This window comes from Chiloscyllium plagiosum, unplaced genomic scaffold (genome assembly GCF_037043375.1).
Source record: "Chiloscyllium plagiosum isolate Xiang-an unplaced genomic scaffold, Cpla_swu_hap1 HiC_scaffold_5, whole genome shotgun sequence".
NCBI classification, from domain to species: domain Eukaryota; kingdom Metazoa; phylum Chordata; class Chondrichthyes; order Orectolobiformes; family Hemiscylliidae; genus Chiloscyllium; species Chiloscyllium plagiosum.
The window spans coordinates 12,828,138-12,847,251 of NW_028270143.1; the positions used below are offsets into that span (position 1 = coordinate 12,828,138).

The following is a 19,114-nucleotide window of genomic DNA, read 5'->3' on the forward strand; positions in this document are numbered from 1 at the left end:
CATTGTATGGTTATATGTAAATGAAGTAGAGTCATAAACACATACAGCATGAAAACGGACCCTTCGGTACAACTCGTCCATGCTGGCCAAGTTCCTAAACTAACTAGTCCCACTTGTCTGCATTTGGTCCATATTCTTTTCTTATTCATGTACTTATCTCAATGTCTTTTAAACATTGTAATTGTATCTGTATCCACCACTTCCTCTGGGAGTTCATTCCACACACTAACCACACTCTGTATAAAAAAACGTTGCCCTCATGTTCTTTTTAAAACTTTCGATTCTCACTTTAGGAATATGCACCTGAGTTTTGAACTTCCCCACCCTAGGGAAAAGAGCCTTGCTATTTACCTTATCTATGCCCTCATGATTTTGTAAACCTCTATAAAGTCAACGCTCAACCTCCCACGCTCCAGTGAAAAAAAATCCCAGCCTATTTTTATAACTCAAACCATCTATTCCCGGCAACATCCTGGTAAGTCATTTCTCTCCGATCTTGTAATATTCTGCCTATTGCAAGATGACCAGAACTGCACCAGTACTCCAAAAGAGGCCTCACCAATATCCTGTATAACCTCAACGTGATGCCCAACTCCTATACTCAATGCTCTGAGCAATGAAGGCATTGCTAACTACCTTTGTACCCACCCTGTCTATCTGTGACACAATTTCAAAGAATTATGTACCTGAACCCCTAGGTCTCTGGTCAACAACAATTCCCCACACTTTGAATGTTTTGTGAAATAGAGCCCACATTTGCTTTCATCTTAAAGGATTTTGCTGCAGATTTATTTCTAAGATTTGAAACTAAAAAATAAACAGGATTTGTAGAGTATGCAGTGGCCAATTCATTAAGTGATTGGATTAAAAATTAAAGCTTTAGATCAAATAATACATCAATGCGTTGGGCTTAAGAGGGGGGGGAAACCAATCATAATTTAATTTTGATTCCATTCCACTTTCATCTATGAAATTGTGCTGACATTGCTTCTAAGTCCATGTAATCTTATGGCTAAAGGCAACCATCAAGGGTCTCATCTGCTGATAAGCACACACTCAACAAAAAATATCTGTACTGATCACAGTTGAACATTACTTGTCTAACAGTTAGGAAGGTTATAATGTTTTGGGATAGCGATTTTTCAGAAGCAGGGAAGGAGGAAGAGTTCCTCAAGAATTTATATTAGGATCCCTGCTCTTCATTATAACCTAAACATTGGTATACAGGGTAAAATTAGAAAAATTGTAGATATCATTAAACTTAGAAATAATTTGGATTCAGAAGATGATTATGTTGAACATCTAACAGGATGTTGGTGAAATGAATTGACAAGTCTTCAATTTAATGTAAAATGAAGATGTTGATATGATCTATGATTTGATTGTTTTAGCTTAAAAGTGTCAAAGATCGTTTTACTGGAATGAAGGTGCAAGGTGGACATATTTGGAGACATTGGCTGCAGAATATTTGCCAACAATGGATATTCTGAGTCTCCAAAGTCACATCAGTCTATTAGCAGTTTTGCTTTAAACTACCTTTTTTTTCCAATATAGAAGAAAATTAGTAGAGAGAGAGAGATAGAGAAAGAGAGAGAGAGAGAGAGAGATCAGCAATAAGCAACAAGAACTAGCCATTTGGATTTAGAACTGGCTCAAAGGTAGAAGACAGAGGGTGGTGGTGGAGGGTTGTTTTCAGACTGGACGCCTGTGACCAGTGGACTGCCACAAGGATCGGTGCTGGGTCCTCTACTTTTCATCATTTATGTAAATGATTTGGATAGGAGCATAAGAGGTATTGTTAGTAAGTTTGCAGATGACACCAAAATTGGAGTGTAGTGGACAGTGAAGAAGGTTACCTCAGATTACAATGTGAATTTGATCAGATGGGCCAATAGGCTGAGAAGTGACAGATGGAGTTTAATTTAGACAAATGCAAAGTGCTGCATTTTGGGAAAGCAAACCTTAGCAGGACTTATACACTTGAAAGTAGAGTCACAGGTAGATAGGGTAGAGAAGAAGGCATTTGGTATGCTTTCCTTTATTGGTCAGAGCATTGAGTATCGGAGTTGGGAGGTCATGTTGGGGCTATGCAGGATGTTGGTTAGACCAATTTTGGAATACTGCATGCATTTCTGGATTTGAGCTGCAGGGAAAGGTTGAATAGGCTGGGGCTGTTTTCCCTGGCATGTTGGAGGCTGAGGGGTGACCTTATAGAAGTTTATAACGTCGTGAAGGGCATGAATAGGATAAATTTAAAAAGTTTTTTCCCTGGGGTTGAGGACTCCAGAACAAGAGGACATTGGTTCAGGGTGAGAGGGGAAAGATATAAAAGGGACCTAAGGGGCAACTTTTCCACGCAGAGGGTGGTACGTGTATGGAATGAGCTGCCAGAGGAAGTGGTGGAGGCTAGTACAACTGCAATATTTAAAAGGCATCTGGATGGGTATATGAATATGAAGGGTTTGGAGAGATTTGGGCAGGGTAGGTGGGATTAGGTTAAGTTGGGATATCTGGCTAGCATGGATGAGAATGTAGGGAAATAGATGGTGATATCTTGAAAAATGTCCAAATTACAGAGCAGCAAGTGCTGAATGTCTTGAAACGCATAAAAGTGGATAAATCCCCAGGACCTAATTGAGCATACCCTAGAACTCTGTGGGGAGCAAGGGGAGTGATTGCTGGGTTGCTTGCTAAGATAGTTGTATCCTTGATAGTCACAGGTGACGTGCCGAAAGACTGGAGGTTGGCTAACATGGTGCCACTATTTAAGAAGGGTGGTAAGGACAAGCCAGGGAACCATAGACCAGTGAGCCTGATGTTCGTGGTGGGCAAGTTCTTGGAAGGAATGCTTAGGGACAGGATATACAAGTAACTGGAAAGGCAAGGACTGATTAGGGATAGTCAACATGGCTTTGTGCACGGGAAATCACGAACTTAATTGAGTATTTTGAAGAACTAACAAAGAGGATTGATGAGGGCAAAACGTGATCTACCTGGACTCCTTCAATAAGGCATTAAACAAGGCTCCCCATGGGAGACTGTTTAGCAAGGTTAGATCTCATGGAATACAGGGAGAACAAGCCATTTGAATACAGAACTGGCTCAAAGGTAGAAGACAGAGGGTGGTGGTGGAGGGTTGTTTTTCAGACTGGAGGCCAGTGACCAGTGGAGTGCAACAAGGGTCAGTGCTATGTCCACTACTTTTCGTCATTTATATAAATGATTTGGATGTGAGCATAAGAGGCATAGTTAGTAAGTTTGCTGATGACACCAAAATTGGAGGTGTAGTGGATAGAGAAGAAGGTTACCTCAGATTACAACAGAATCTTGATCAGATGAGCCAATGTGCTGGGGAGTGGCCGATGGACTTTAATTTAGATAAAAGCGAGGTGCTGCATTTTGGGAAAGCAAATCTTAGCAGGACTTATACACTTAATGGTAAGGTCCTAGAGAGTGTTGCTGAACAAGGAGACCTTGGATTGCAGGTTCATAGCTCCTTGAAAGTGGAGTCGCAAGTAGATAGGACAGAAGAAGGCATTTCTATGCTTTCCTTTTTTTGATCAGAGTATTGAGTACAGGAGTTGGGAGGCCATGTTGCGGCTGTACAGAACATTGGTTAGGCCACTGTTGGAATATTGCATGCAATTCTGGTCTCCTTCCTATTGGAAAGATGTTGTGAAACTTGAAAGGCTTCAGAAACGATTTCCAAGGATGTTGTCAGGGTTGGCGGATTTGAGCTATAGAGAGAGGCTGAACAGGTTGGGGCTGTTTTCCCTAGAGTGTCGGAGGCTGAGGGGTGACCTTATAGATGTTTATAATATGAGGGACAGGAAGAAGATAAATAGACAAAGTCTCTTCCCTTAGGTGGGGGAGTGGAGAACTAGAGAGTATAGGTTTAAGGTGAGAGGGGAAAGATATAAATGAGACCTGAGAGGCAACTTTTTCACGCAGAGGGTGGTACATGTATGGAATGAGTTGCCAGAGGAAGTGGTGGAGGCTGGTACAATTGCAACATTTAAAAGGCATCTGGATGGGTATATATGAATAGGAAGGGTTTGGAGGGATATGGGCCGTGTGTTGGCGGGTGGGATTAGATTGTGTTGGGATATTCGATTGCCATGGGCGGGTTAGACCGAAGGGTCTGTTTCCATGCTGTACATCTCTATGACTCTAAGACACTGTGGTTCACCGTACAGAAATCCAGGCGGGAGCTCAAGCTCAGATTGAAAAGGCTAAAGTCACGAGGAGTTAAAATGAGATTGGACGATTCATTTAACTTTTGCTAGAAAAAGAATCTTTGGGGAGAAAACCTTACTGTGAGAGACTGTGTTCTAAGATTAAAAGTCCCTGAAAAAGGAAAAGAGATGTAAATCCTCAGAAGCTATTCTTGGAATAGTTCAGAGAGAATTGAATGTCTGTGTAAAATGTCAAGTAAATTCGTGCCAAAAGAAAATGACTACTGATTATTTTTGGGGATATACAGTATCAGTTGCCACCAAAAATAATGTTTGGTCAATAGTGCTTCAAGTCTTTTGTTCCACTAAAGTGTTGAAAACAAAATCGTGTTGTGACATCCTTTCTCAGCGATGAATTGGAAGCTCAGATTTTTCTTCAGGTTCCATGGTGACCATACCAAATTGAGTGGTCTTGAAGATTTCAAATCTACAGGCTGAGACAGGTACATTGGGTTTGGTCAGAACTTAAACGGACAAGATTTCACTTTGACTTTTGTTGTACTTATTGAAAAGTTGAAATGGCTTTTCTATTGCTAGAACATTTCTTGAAAGAAAGATCTTGCCTTTAACTGCCTTGCAACAATTAAAAATGTGTTAATTTGAAGACTAGCATAGAAATTTGAAATGTATTTCCAAATAGATGGTCATACATTGAGAAATATTGGAGGTATTGGCTCAATAGAGTTATAAAGACATACAGCATGGAAACTGACCCTTTGGTCCAAACAGTCCATGCCGAACATAATCCCAAACTAAATTAGTCCCACCTGCCTGCCTCTGGCCTCTGTCCCTCCAAATATTTCCTATTCATGGATCTATCCAAATGTCTTTTAAATGTTGTAATTGTACCCGCATGCACCACTTTCTCAGGAACTTCGTTCCACACGCAAACCACCTTCGGTGTAAAACATTTGCGCTTTATGTCTTTTTAAAATCTCTCTCCTCTCACCTTAAAGATGTGCCTTCTAGTCTTGAAATCCCCTATCTTAGAGAAAAGACAATGACCATCAACTCTATCGATAACACTCATTATTTTATAAACTATCAGATCGGCCTTTCAACCTCCTATGCACCAGTGAAAAACGTCCCAGCCTATCCAGCCTTTCTTTATAACTCAATCCTTCCATATCCGGCAACATCCTGATAAATCTCTTCTGAAATGTCTCCAACTTAATTATATCCTTCCCAAAACTGGGCGACCAGAACTGCACACAATATTCCAGAAGAGGCCTCATCAATGTCCTGTACAACCTCAACATGACTTCCCACTCCTATACTCAAAGGACTGAGCAATGAAGGCAAGCATGCCAAATGTCTTTTTAACCACCTTGCTCATATGTGAAGCCAAGTTCAAAGAATTATGTACCTGCACCCCTAGGTCCCTCTGTTCAAAACACTGCCCAAGGCCCAACCATTAGTTGTATAAGCCCCATCCTTGTTTTTTGTACCAAAGTGCAATACCTCACATTTATCCAGATTGAACTCCATCTGCCATTTTTCAGCCCATTGACCCATTTGATTAGGATCTGCATGTAATCTTAGAAAACCTTCACGGTTTACAATGCCACCAATTTTGGTGTCATCCACAAACTTCCTAAACATGCCTTCTATATTCTCATCAAAGTCATTTGTATAAATGACAACCTTGAAATAAGTAATCCAGGTAAAATCTGGATTGAGCTGTCTCGGATTAAATTACAAATGAAACAACATGATTTGGAAAAAGAGAACAAAGCAATGGTGAGTTCAAGGAAAAAGAGAACTGGAAAGAAAACTTGAACTCAAAAGAGAGGTAAGTGGAAAAACAGTGGGAAATGAAAGTGTGGAGACTTGAATTTTTAAAAGGGAAACATTCTGAAAAGAGGGTAAAAAAGAGTTTTGAAGAAGAAATGAAAAAGAATGAATTGCAAATTCAGAAGATTTTGATGACATGAATAAAAAGTAGTAAGCAGGCTTGACAATGGGCCAGATTGAAATCCTAGTTTTGAATTGGCAAGAAATGTTTGCCTAATGCCTGAATTCAGTGAGGAAGGAGTAGCAATGAATTTGTGTTGTTTGAGAAAATTGCCATAAAGTTGCTATAGCTGAAATTAATTTTGATGGTATTACTAGACTGTTTTGATGGGAAAAGTATTGGACATTTGTTTGATCTTTTCTCATGGAAGTCTACAAACTATGATACAGCTAAGGCTGTTGTATTTACTGTGTTTGAGTTAGTCCCAGAAGCTTACAGACAAAGGTTTAGCAATCCGAGGAAACAGACTTTTATGAAATTTGCTCAGGAAAATGGTGTTTTATTTGGTGGTACTGAGCTATGAAACTGCATTGGTATTTTGAAAATCTTAGAAAGGTGTTGTTAAAAAGGGAATTTAAAAATAATATTTCTTTGGGGATCATGCCCCACCGAGAAAGCTTTTAAATAAGGACAACACTTTTTTGGCTGATATTTATAAATAGTTCCACAAAATCAAGTTTGATAGCAAACTTTTGTTTGCAAGCACCCAGAGATATAGGTGTGTTAAGCAGATCAGTAATGAACAGGACACTAATTATGCTGAGGGAGAAACAGAAATGAAAAGACAAATGTTCTCAGAATGTTGAGAGAGACAGTGTCAGAGATAAATATAATTCGAGGAGACTAATGTTCCTTTTGACATTAGACTCAGCATGTAAAAGCACAAAATTGGCTGTTGAAAACTAAGTATGTAGCGTTGATGTGAGCCTCCAGTGATTCTCCAAAAGATGCCATCCTAGTGCGTAAAGCTTGTGACAAACTAATACCATCTAATGCATTCATTTACTATGGATGCAGAGTGGAAAGTGAGTGTACTATTTGAGAGTAAAGAAACTCAATTTTTGTCTGAAAGAGGGACTAACAGTGGCTAGACTGGCAGTCTCCAAAGTCTCAGAAAAATGTTGACAATACTGGGTTGTAAACAGTTGTACCTTAAACTCATCATTTATTCGCCAACTTAAAATTATGCTTCAAAGATAGTGAATTAGCATTTTTGTTTGGATACAAGGCTCATGTTATTCACATTGCAATGAAGATTGGGTTTAAAATGAGAAGTGTTTCTAAGATAGCACTAAAACTCTGAGACAAGTTACTCTATCAGGAGCCAGAGAAAAGAGAGCAGCAAGACACTATGGTGAACTACTCAGGAATACAGATGGAAGCTCACAATTGATTTGAAAATACCACAAGAGTTAAAATGAGTCTAAAAGAAAAAATTTTGGCAGAAAAACAACTGTAAGAGATAGTTCTGAGATGTAAAGTTCTTTGGCTGACATGGAAAATAACATCAGTAAACTCCTGGGATCTATGAATCACTTTAGACAGATTCTGGAAATATTGAATTTCTGCTTCTAGGTCAGTATAAAATAAGTCTATGCAAATAGTGGAAAGGCAATGTTCTGTGTTGTGGTTTAAAGTATCAGCCATGTTTATGATCTTGGTAAGGAATTGTAAGTTTTTTTGAAAATCTGAAAACCCAGGTATTTACCCAAGTAATGAAGCCATAAGGTTCACTGTTTAAAAAAAATACTCTGCAAAAATTAAAGAACATGAATACTAGTAATTACATGAGATCTTAAATAGTTCCATTAAAAATATTAAAAGTACAATGAACACAGTTACTTGTCAGAGCTGAAAATGTGTTGCTGGAGAAGCGCAGCAGGTCAGGCAGCATCCAGGGAACAGGAGAATCGACGTTTCGGGCATAAGCCCTTCTTCAGGAACTTGTCATCCAAGCTAAATTTCTCAACTCAAGTTTCCTTGTGCACCTGTTCGACTTAAGCTCACAAGACTTTAAGTCACATATTTATCAAAAGGTGGCACATTAACCAATTGGTCAGGGTTCTGTTCCAAAGATATTTATAAGGGTTGAGATTCTTCCATTTACTTTTGACAAGATTACCCCTTCAAATTTCCTTGAAGAGGCTCCCATTCAGCCTAGGTACCATTCGCACCCTTGAGTCTGGATTCTTCTAGGTCTAATGTGCTTTAACTCTGGAGCCTTGCATCAAAGCCGTGCACCTCTCTCTGTCTGCTCAACAAACACTTTAAGATATGCCGACAAAACACATTAGACCTCCTGGGGGATATTCTTCAAACAAAACACGACGTGACTCCGACTTAGCTGAAAACCAAATTAAGGTTCAGTTCTAGGTTTCTCTGGACCCTGGCTGAACATTTCTTTCATGCAGAATTCAATGGAATTTTCTGTGCTCCTAAAATGTTTAAAAGCTTGGATAACTGAGGGACTCTACTAACAGTGAGCTGACTTAAGGGATAGCCAAGCTGAAAAGAGAGAGCTCTTTCTGATCAACAATTCTGAGCTTAAAGGTTATCTGACTGAAAATGGAAACTAATGTAAGTAAGCTTCTGGGATCCATGAATCACCTTGGACAGGTTCTGGAAATTTTGAATGTCTGCTTCTCGGTCAGTATAAAATATATTTGTGAAGTGTGTCTGAAGACTCCAGAGTTAAAGAACTTTCGAACCATGAGAATTCTTCATGAGGTGACTATGCTTTGGAGCGCAAGTGATGTCTATGCAACCTCAAATTTACATAAAATGGGCCTTGGACAACACAAAGACATTAAACATGTGGAACTAACAAATGCTTGGCAAGCCTGATAACAAATCTAAGCCCAGGAGGAAACTGCACACATGGACCAAAAAGGAAATCAAGAAGAAATGGGCTGCATTAACTACCTAGCCCATGCCTATGCGATCCATTATATCCGAGTCTAACCCCATCTTACCATGCACTGCTCCCAGAATAACTTGCCATTGCCAGATATCCTGGCATTAACTGGCATCCCTTGCATCTGTGCCATTTTTAAAAGGTGATTTGGCACCCTGATAAGCACAATCAGTTTAAAGCTAATTTCCTGACATTTATCCCGAACATGGCAGAGAAGGGGAAATCACCTGCCTTTGTAGGAAGATTCCTGGATGTCCTGCTGAACGGGGTGGCACACAGGCTGGAAGTACCATCAGTGCAGATTACAACACCAGATCATGCCAGCCTTGTCCATGCCACCTAGGTTAAAGCTCTCTTAGCTGTCTGTAGATTTGCCCAAAGTAGGAAAAAGGTCAATCTTCTCCACTCTGCCAGTGTAAGTGCCACCATTTTCTCCTTGATAGCTCTTGCTCAATTCATCCTGCTACTGTACTCACCTCCCACCATGCCTCTGAGTCTACCACTGTATCCACCTCCCACCAAACCTCATGGTCTATCACTGTACCCACCTCCCACCAAGCCTCATAGTCTATCACTGTACCCACCTTCCATCAAGTCTTCACCTTCTGTCACTCTCTCTCACCCACCACTACCCTGATAACACTAACCCTGCATGCTCTCTATGCTGCCCATTCACTCATTCAGGCAATCACTCACCTACACTAAAAGTTTCAGTTGTGTTACCCACTTTCATCTCCCTTAATTCCTACCTGTCTTTCATTCAAGGAGGAAAACTGCCCTTGATAGAGGAGGAAATGTTAAGACAGGTGGTGGGTTTCCTGATTTCAACTTCTCGTCACAACTGCCCCATGTGGCTGAATTACCTTTTTCAACCCTTTGAACTGGTATTGGAGGCTGCCGTTGACTTATTGTACTGGGATGCCATGACAGAAGTCTATCCCCCAGAGCTGACAGATCTACTGACAATCACGACAAGCTTCCTGTCTTATGCCTGTACCAAAAGGCAAGGCAATACAGCAGTGCTATAAGCCTGGCATTTCTGGCTGAGAAGGCAAACCTCACAAAAGCAAGGCAACTATTGCAGCCATGTTATGAACATCTAAATAAGCATAGAGTGTGTGGGCTCTAAGAGAAATGCAGCACATTCCAGACCGTGAATGCATATTGTCCTTGGGTAGCATTGCAATAACAGTTGTCAGTGCAACACTGAAGTGCAGAAACGTCCTGTATGTGGATGGTAGATGTGGAGTGAGAGTTCCTAGAGGCTGGCCTGTATTAGATGTCAGTATCTGTGGGTGTGGGATACATGTGACCACCGTTCATGGAAAGTGCCCTAAATCATTGGTGTCCAGCATGGAGGGACTTTGGAGCGAACTGCGAGCTGAATTTGTCAGATACTTGCTTTGGTTTCCTTGTGAGAATTTTTGATGTCCAGCTTATTTGTCACATTTGGTATGATGGGAAGCTAAATATTAATGAGGTACATTTGTCCTTTTACCAGACATGTAAAAAGTAATAGTCCCTCTTAGTTGGCAACTTGTTGCTGCTTAGTGAGAAACTTGCCATGCTGTTTGTGAAATGCATAAAGGATGAAGTAAGATGCTCTCTATGTTGAGGTTGGCCTCAATGGATTCCTTGTCTAATTCTGCCACAAGGAGAAAGTGAGGGCTGCAGATGCTGGAGATCAGAGCTGAAAATGTGTTGCTGGAAAAGCGCAGCAGGTCAGGCAGCATCCAAGGAACAGGAGAATCGACGTTTCGGGCATTAGCCCTTCTTGAGGAATGAGGAAAGTGTGTCCAGCAGGCTTTTATCTTAGCCTGCTGGACACACTTTCCTAATTCTGCCACAAATCTCACCATGGTCCACATTGCTCAGATCCCTATGAGGTTCAACCCCTAGTACCTAAAGAGACCATATCACAACATAGTGTTTTTATTTCTCTTTTATTAGCCGTACACAAATTTAGTTCTGGTCTTGTGTTAAAGTCGTCTGTCTTCCTTTCAGCAGTTGACTGGAAACTTAAATTTCATTTTAAACATTATTGACCTCTGTGGAGACAGTGATACTTGGATGAAGCTCTGAAGAATGCCAGAGTGCAGAATATACTCTGCTTTAGGGACTTCTTTGTCTACTAGTCAGAATGTCTCAGATTTCATTTGACTTTAACTTTACAACCATCGCTTTCACATATTTTATCTGTACGATGATGTCATTAGTAGGAGAGACCACAGAAATATATCTCAAACTTGTAATGGCAAAGTTCCCAGTTTGTCAGAATTATTTAGGTGAACTCTGAACATTGTGCTTCTGATATGGTGCCTACTTCATGCAACCCAAAACAGCAACGATTGCTCATGGCATAATGTTTTTAGGAGATTATTTGGTGTTTGGTAGTATTATGAAGCTGAGGTTATTCATGCTTGTTAGTGTGAAGTACGATTGAAACATTTCTTCTTGTCAGGCATTGTTGGAGGATGCCGGACGTTGCCGACACAAGATGCAGACTGCTTCCACTCTGATCAGTGGGCTGGCAGGTGAAAAAGAACGGTGGACTAAACAAAGTAAAGAGTTCTCAGCACAGACCAAACGCCTTGTCGGTAAGAACACCCTTCACTGACCACTAAATTATGTTTTGTACTCATACAGTTTATTCTTGCTACCTTCTGGAAAATAGATATGTCACATGTAAAAGCACAGTGCTTCACTCTCTCTACTGCATTTCTTGACAGAATCTTAAAAAGAAATTACTTGCGTATTGCTGAGAAAATATACATTTGGTTAAAGTTTTTGTCTTACACTCAGGACAATTTGCAAGAAGACCAATTTAGGGAAAAATCAAGATTTATATGTTATTAAAAGGGATTGCTGTTTAGTTGGCATGTGGACTCTGGTACAGGTGTTGCCATGGATAATACATGGTTATTGATGAATGATAGGTAATACTCAGGCCTTGTTTAAATTTTAAACTCAGCAGGTTTAAAATTTACACAAAAACAGACAGTTAACTTTTCATCATCATTGGATGGTGCATTATCCTTAGTAAAACCTGTACCAATTAGACTTCAGTTGCCAACCAATTAGTACTCACCTCCTTTATAATATAAAGTATTTTGCCTTTTACTTTGGTATTTTTATGACTTGTCCAGATGAGTGCAAAATGGAAAGCTTGGAAACATGTATTATTTTCAACAATTCTCAAGATCAGCATTACCAAACAACTCAGGAAAACATTGCTTGAATAATATAATTCATAATATTGTAAAATCAATAACATGAATATTAATACTTTGCTGGAGAAATATAAATTTGATTGGAATCATTAAAATTGGGCACACTAGATAATGGACACTCTGCAAAATTAATCAATATGGTGTACTAAACTGGCACTGCAACTGACAAAATTAAACAACAAAGCAGCATTCTTTAATCAATGAACAATGGATTTTATTTCAACAGCAGCTTTATCATAAGTTTTGAATATAATTTAAGGTCAGCACACTGTAATAAGCTTAATGGTTCATTCTCACTGCAGGTTTAGTGCTCATTCAGCTTTGCATTGGAGCTAAGATCTATAAATATAAATCAAGCATGATGGACTGAATTGTCTTGAGAACAAAGTGAAGTGAGACTTTCGTTTTCTCGAGAGTCTCTAGCTTCAACCCAGTATCAACTCAGGCTGTTATTTCAGAATAAGGCTGCATTTACACAGTGTATGCTGTGCAGATATGAATCAAGAAGCAGTTTGCAAAAATGATTTGTATAGTAATTGGGTGGGTCTGGAGTGTGGGCGAGTGATGGCTGTAGGGGAGGATAATGATGGGAATGCCTTTGATTTATCTGGCCTGAGTTATCTTTATGGTCTGGAGGCTGCTCAGCAAGAGTTGACTCTTGAACTGGGAGAAAGGAGGGTAAGGAAGGAAAGAGGAGTTGTTCCATTGTTGATGGCCTGCAACTGCTTCAGATCTTAAATATCATGCTGAGTACCCTGGCTGGGATTGATTGTTGGTGAGGGCAGAGTCATATTGAAGAAACTTGACACTTTTGTCTTCTCTACTCTGTGGTAGCCCATGAGCCCTGACAAACCTGTCTGGCATGTAAAGACCTCTGACATAAGCTCTAGCACCAGCCTCTTCAGTGTTACCTCTGATTGGGCACTCTGTCTACTGATTATAGACACAGAAAACTAAGATGCGAGGCTTAAGAATTACCCCTTTCTTCGCTCCACCAGCCCTAACTTGAACCCCTTCAGTGGTGCATCATATACATTACTTTGGGGCAACTCAAGATATTCCAGAGCTGGGGTATTAAGTAATTGCTTTTATTTCCTCTTCACTGCACTGGAAATCCCATTCACAAAGTGCATTTGTAGGGGTGTCCTGTACATACTTACAACAAAATGGCCCATGTCTGCTCACACAAAATGGCTGCCAAACAAAAAGAGGCAGCCTGCCTGAGGATTAACACACATGATAGCTGATAGGTGATAAATAAGACTAATAGTCTGTTCCAGCCTTTAATTAAAGAAAATGGCAACATATTTGAATAAAGTTACATCAAGGCCATGAGTACCCCATTCCAGACAGTGCTGGTAAGGGCATGTCTCTAAAATAGGAGAAAGTGAGGACTGCAGATGCTGGAGACATGAGTTGAAAAATGTGGTGCTGGAAAAACACAGCAGGCTAGGCAGCATCCGAGGAGCAGGAGAATCGACGTTTCGGGTATACCCGAAACGTCGATTCTCCTGCTCCTCGGATGCTGCCTAGCCTGCTGTGTTTTTCCAGCACCACATTTTTCAACTCATGTCTCTAAAATAGTCAAGCAACTAATCATAGCCCTCACAATGGAAGAGTAATTGTCCAGTGAATGAATGAACTCCAAGCATGAAATAACTCCAGTCACCTCCTTAAGTCATTACCAGAACAGCAGCTGAAGTTATTTTCTTGTTGTTTCTTTGAAATGAATTACTCTGCAATAGGCTATTTATAAATTCCCTTGGGAATTATAAGGATAGTTTTAACATATAAAAAACATATAACCAATGCTTAATAAAGTATTAAAGAAAAGATATTTAGACCTAGATGTGAAATTTAATTAGCTTCAGGAAATACCATCCTGCGCCCTGAACAAAATAGATTGTCTACAGCTCAAAGTACTAAGAGTAGGAAAAACTGTAGTTAACCTTCCACTTTATAACTAACTTTGTAACAAAGATCAATATTATAAATCTTACAGGAACTAGTTGGAACTAACTGTCTTTTGTATTTTTGTGCGCAAAATTAGGATAGTGGGCAATGTATGAGTAATAACTGAATTTCATGAAGACAGCGCATGAGATGCCCTTTCTACAAATAAAGCGTGGGCGGCACGGTGGCACAGTGGTTAGCACTGCTGCCTCACAGCGCCAGAAACCCGGGTTCAATTCCCGCCTCAGGCGACTGACTGTGTGGAGTTTGCACGTTCTCCCCGTGTCTGCGTGGGTTTCCTCCGGGTGCTCCGGTTTCCTCCCACAGTCCAAAGATGTGCAGGTCAGGTGAATTGGCCATGCTAAATTGCCCGTAGTGTTAGGTAAGGGGTAAATGTAGGGGTATGGGTGGGTTGCGCTTCGGCGGGTCAGTGTGGGCTTGTTGGGCCGAAGGGCCTGTTTCCACACTGTAAGTAATCTAATCTAATCTAATCTAAAGCCAGCCTGATAGGCCTGAAGGAGTACAGCAGTAAACTTTGGAATATGAATGAACAGGACACATCAAAAGATCCCAAAGCCTAGAGCTTATACAGTCTGTTAAACAATATGAAATCACGGGAAGCTGAGGCTAATCAAACAGGTGTCTGTCATTGATTAGGTGTTTTACTGGATTGGATGGATGGATTAGGAGGGAAGCACTATAGTTGCATTATATATAATCATTGTTATACAGAAATGTATAAAAATACTGCTTTTTACTGTACGTGTTAAAGTGTGTGATTGACCTATCTTCTGATCTGAGCCAAAGATTAAGCGAATAATTGAGTTTGCATGTTGAGACCAATTCAGGGAAGATCCTTTGGCCCTCTCCCTGCTTTAACCAGTTTCTGCATGAATAAACATCCACCTGCCTGCATCCTGTCTGCCTCCCAAGTCTTCATTCCCTAACAGGGAAAAATGCTCCTACAGTATCCTGTAGGAACTATCTTTTACAAAGTCTTTGGATTAATTCCTTCACTTTAAGAATGTGTCTTGCAGATTCTTGTGTTTGGATCAATGCAGTTGCTCTCCAACTGCACCTACAGGTCTATTGTCAGAGAAAACATTAAACCAAAGCCTTCCCAACTTCTCAAGTGAACGTAAAAGAGCCCATACCACTATTTTGATGACGAGCACAGGAGTTATCGCTGGATTATCATCGCGTCATAGAATTTTGGAAAACAGAAGGAGCCCCTTTGACCCATCATGTCTGTACCGGCTCCTGAAAGAACTCCCAGCTTGTCCCACTCTCTATCCCTATCTCCATAGACCTCTAACTTAATCACTTTTAAATATATATCCAGCTCTCTTTTCAAACCTCCTATGGAATCCACCTCCACCACTCTCCCAGGCAGCACATTCCAAATTCTAACAACATTCTGAGTAAAGAAGTTTCTCCTCATCCTACTCCTAGCTCTCCTGCTGACAGTCTTGAAATTGTGACCCGTAGTTACTGACATATCAACTTATGGAAACAGAATATCCTTCTTTACTCTGTCAAAATTGCTCATAATTTTGGACACCTCAGTAAGGTCACCACTTAATCTTCTCTGCTCCAAGGAGTATGAGCCCAGTCTCTTGAATCTTTCCTTGTATCCAAAATCCTTCATACCTGGTATCATTCTAGTAAATCTTCTTTGAACTCATATCCTTTCACTGGCATTGTTATGGAAAGAACTCATCATTATCAGATATTTTTGGGATGTACTGAAGTAATGAAAGATGTTTTTTTGTATCATTTTGGTGCTGATGTTCGCTTCACATCTATAACCCTTCTTCCCTCTACTAAAGTATTTTACACACTGTTGCTTTCCCCCCTTGGAAGTGCAAAAGAACTCTGAAGTTATTAACCTGCTTTGAGATATTAAGCAAACTGCTAATGTTTTTGATTTGTTGTTTCAGGTGATGTACTGTTGGCAACTGCCTTTTTGTCATATTCAGGGCCATTTAATCAAGAGTTCCGTAATTTGCTTTTGAGGGATTGGGAGAAAGAAATGAATACTCGTAAGATTCCCTTTGCCAGCAACTTGAACCTTACAGAAATGCTAATTGACATTCCTACAATTGGTGAATGGAACCTACAAGGTTTACCTAATGATGAGTTGTCGATCCAGAATGGAATCATTGTTACGAAAGCAGCTCGTTACCCATTGCTGGTTGATCCACAAAACCAGAGCAAGACATGGATAAAGAACAAAGAGGTTAAGAATGAACTTCAGGTATTATAATGTTCTTTTTTTCTTGTATATGACCAATTCATTTACCACATATGGTTTATCTATGTATATCATTAAACGTTTTATAACTGGTGCATGTCTAGCATGGTGTAATGTATGTGGCGCATGTTATTTTTACTGAATTGGCAAATTCACAAAAGCAATTGATTGAAAATCGCCCATAATTCACCATGTTGCAAAAAAAATCCAATTCTTCATAAAGTAAACCAGCTATATTCCTTATCAAGAGCTTTCAAGCTCACATTGATTATGCACCTTTCAGTATATTTACTATTAAAATTAATTCAAAGCCTAGTGGAATGTTAGCTTTTAACTCAAAGGGCTGAATCAGTAAAGAAACATCTGTAATTAAAAGGCCATAAGAAATAGGAGCAGAATTAGGCCAGATGACCCATCGTGTCTGGTCTGCCATTAGATGGCTGATATGTTTCTCAACACCAATCTCCTGCCTTCCCCCCATAACCTTCAATCTCCTTACTAACTGAAAGTTTATCCATCTCTGTCTTAAATACATTCAATGACTTGGCCTCCATAGCCCTCTGTGGCAATGAGTTCCACAGATTCATCATTCTCTGAAGAAATTTCTCCTCATCTCTGTTCTAAATGCTCGTCCCTTCACCCTGAAGCTGTGCCCTAGGGACCTAGTCTCTCTGACTAGTACATTTTGTCCAGGCCTCTTAGTATTCTGTAAATTTCAAACAGATTCATTCTTCTAAACTCCAACAGGTACAGACCCAGAGTCCTCAACCATCCCTCATATGACAAGCCCTTCATCCCCAAGATTATCCTTGTGAACCTCCAAGGCAAGCACATTCTTCCTTATGTATGGGGTCCAAAACTGCTCACATCCAAGTGCAGTCTGACCAGAGGTTTTAGCCTCAGCAGTACTTTCCTACTCTTGTATTTTACCCCTCTCAAAATAAATTACGAACATTGCATTTGCCTTCCAAACTGGTAACTGAAGCTGCATGCTAATCTTAAGAGAATCCTGAATAAGGATTCCTAAGACCCTTTTTACTTCATATTTCCAAAGTCTTTCACCAATTATAAAAGATTCTATGCCTTTTCTTTCTAGCAGGGTACACAACCTCACACTTGCCCGCATTGTATTCCATCTGCTACATCTTTACCCATTCTTTAGCCTATCTAAGTCCTTCTGCAGCCTCCCTGATTCCTCAGGACTACCTGTCTCTCTACCTATCAATGTGACATCAGCAAACTTAACAACAATGCCCTCAGTTCCTTTGTCCAGATTGTTAATGTATAACATGAATAGTTGTTGTCCCAACACTCACCCCGAGGGACGTGTAGTAGCCACTGGTTGCCATCCTGTAAAAGAGTCCTTTATTCCCACGCTCTGCCTTCTGTCAATCAGCCAATCTTCTGTCTATGCCAATACCTCGCTGTTAATACCATGGATTGTTATTTTATTTCACAGCCTGATGTGCAAGGCCTTCTAGAAATTGAAATATTTTATGTCCACTGGCTCTCCCTTGTTTAACTTACTTGCTATCTCCTCAAAAAATTCAAATAGATTTGGCAGTTGGCAGTTATGACCTCCCCTTGACAGAAGCTGGGTTGGCAGTCCTATTTTATCATACACTCTCAAGTACTCCATATTCTCATCCCTAATAATGGACTGTTAAATCTTACTAACGAATAAAGTTAGGTTAACCAGCCTATAATTTCCCATCTTCTGCTTCACTTTTTAAACGTATTATGGGGTCTTGTAATCTGCATATAAATTGAACAAATCAAATTAATAACAATACTGTTGAGGAGGAATTCTTGGAGTATCTTTGGGATGATTTTTTTGGATCAATATGTTGAGGAACCAACTAGAGAACAGCCCGTCCTAGACTGGGTATTTTGTAATGAAAAAGGAATAATTGATAATCTAGTTATGTGAGGCCCCTTTGTGTTGAGTAACCATAATAATTCTGAGCCTAGGTTCCTGAATCTAAGTAGAGGAAACTACAATGGTATGAAGTGCAAGTTGGCTACGATAGATTGGGAAATGTAACTTAAAGGGATTAAGATGGAAAGATAGTGGTAAACATTAAAGGAATGCTTGGATGAACTCAACAACTGTTCATTCCTGTTTGGCACGAAAGTAAACCAAGAAATGTGGTCAAATCATGGCTTACAAGAGAAATCAGTATCAGATTCAATGAAAAGGCATACAAATTGGCCAGAAGAAACAACAGACCTGAGGAGTGGGAGTAATTTAGAATTCAACAAGGGAAGACAAAGGGATTGATTAAAGAAAGGAGAGGAAGCTTATGGGTAACATAAAAACTAACTGGAAAAGTTCCTATTGATATGTGAAGAGAAAAAGACTGGTGAAGAGAAACATAGAAACATGGAATTTATAATGATGAGCAAAGAAGTGACTACTTCACTAAATATACAATTTGGTGTGGTGTTCACAAAGAAGGACCCAAAACATACCAAAAATGTTGGGTAACTCCAGAGCGAGGAACTGAAGGAAATCAGTATCAGTAGGGAAATAATATTGCAGAAATTGACGGTATTGAAGGTCAATAAATTCCCAGGCATTGATAATCTATATCCCTGAGTACTTAAGCAAGTGACTCTAAAAATAGTGACTACATCTTCCAAGATTCTGTCGACAAAGGAACAGTTCCTACAGATTATAAGGTAGTTTAAGAGGGGAGGCAGGTAGAAGACCTAGAATTATAGGCCAGTGAG

General features: G+C 39.9%; 1 protein-coding gene across 2 annotated transcripts in view; it reads left to right on the plus strand.

Annotated features, from left to right (window-relative positions):
- Positions 1-19,114, plus strand: part of dnah5 (dynein, axonemal, heavy chain 5) — a 343,383-nt gene that overhangs the window by 256,094 nt on the left and 68,175 nt on the right. For both annotated transcript variants that reach the window (XM_043689617.2, XM_087987009.1), the window contains 2 exons: positions 11,406-11,541; positions 16,068-16,384. In XM_043689617.2, the coding sequence (XP_043545552.2) occupies positions 11,406-11,541; positions 16,068-16,384 (453 nt within the window). The remainder of the gene's footprint in view (positions 1-11,405; positions 11,542-16,067; positions 16,385-19,114) is intronic.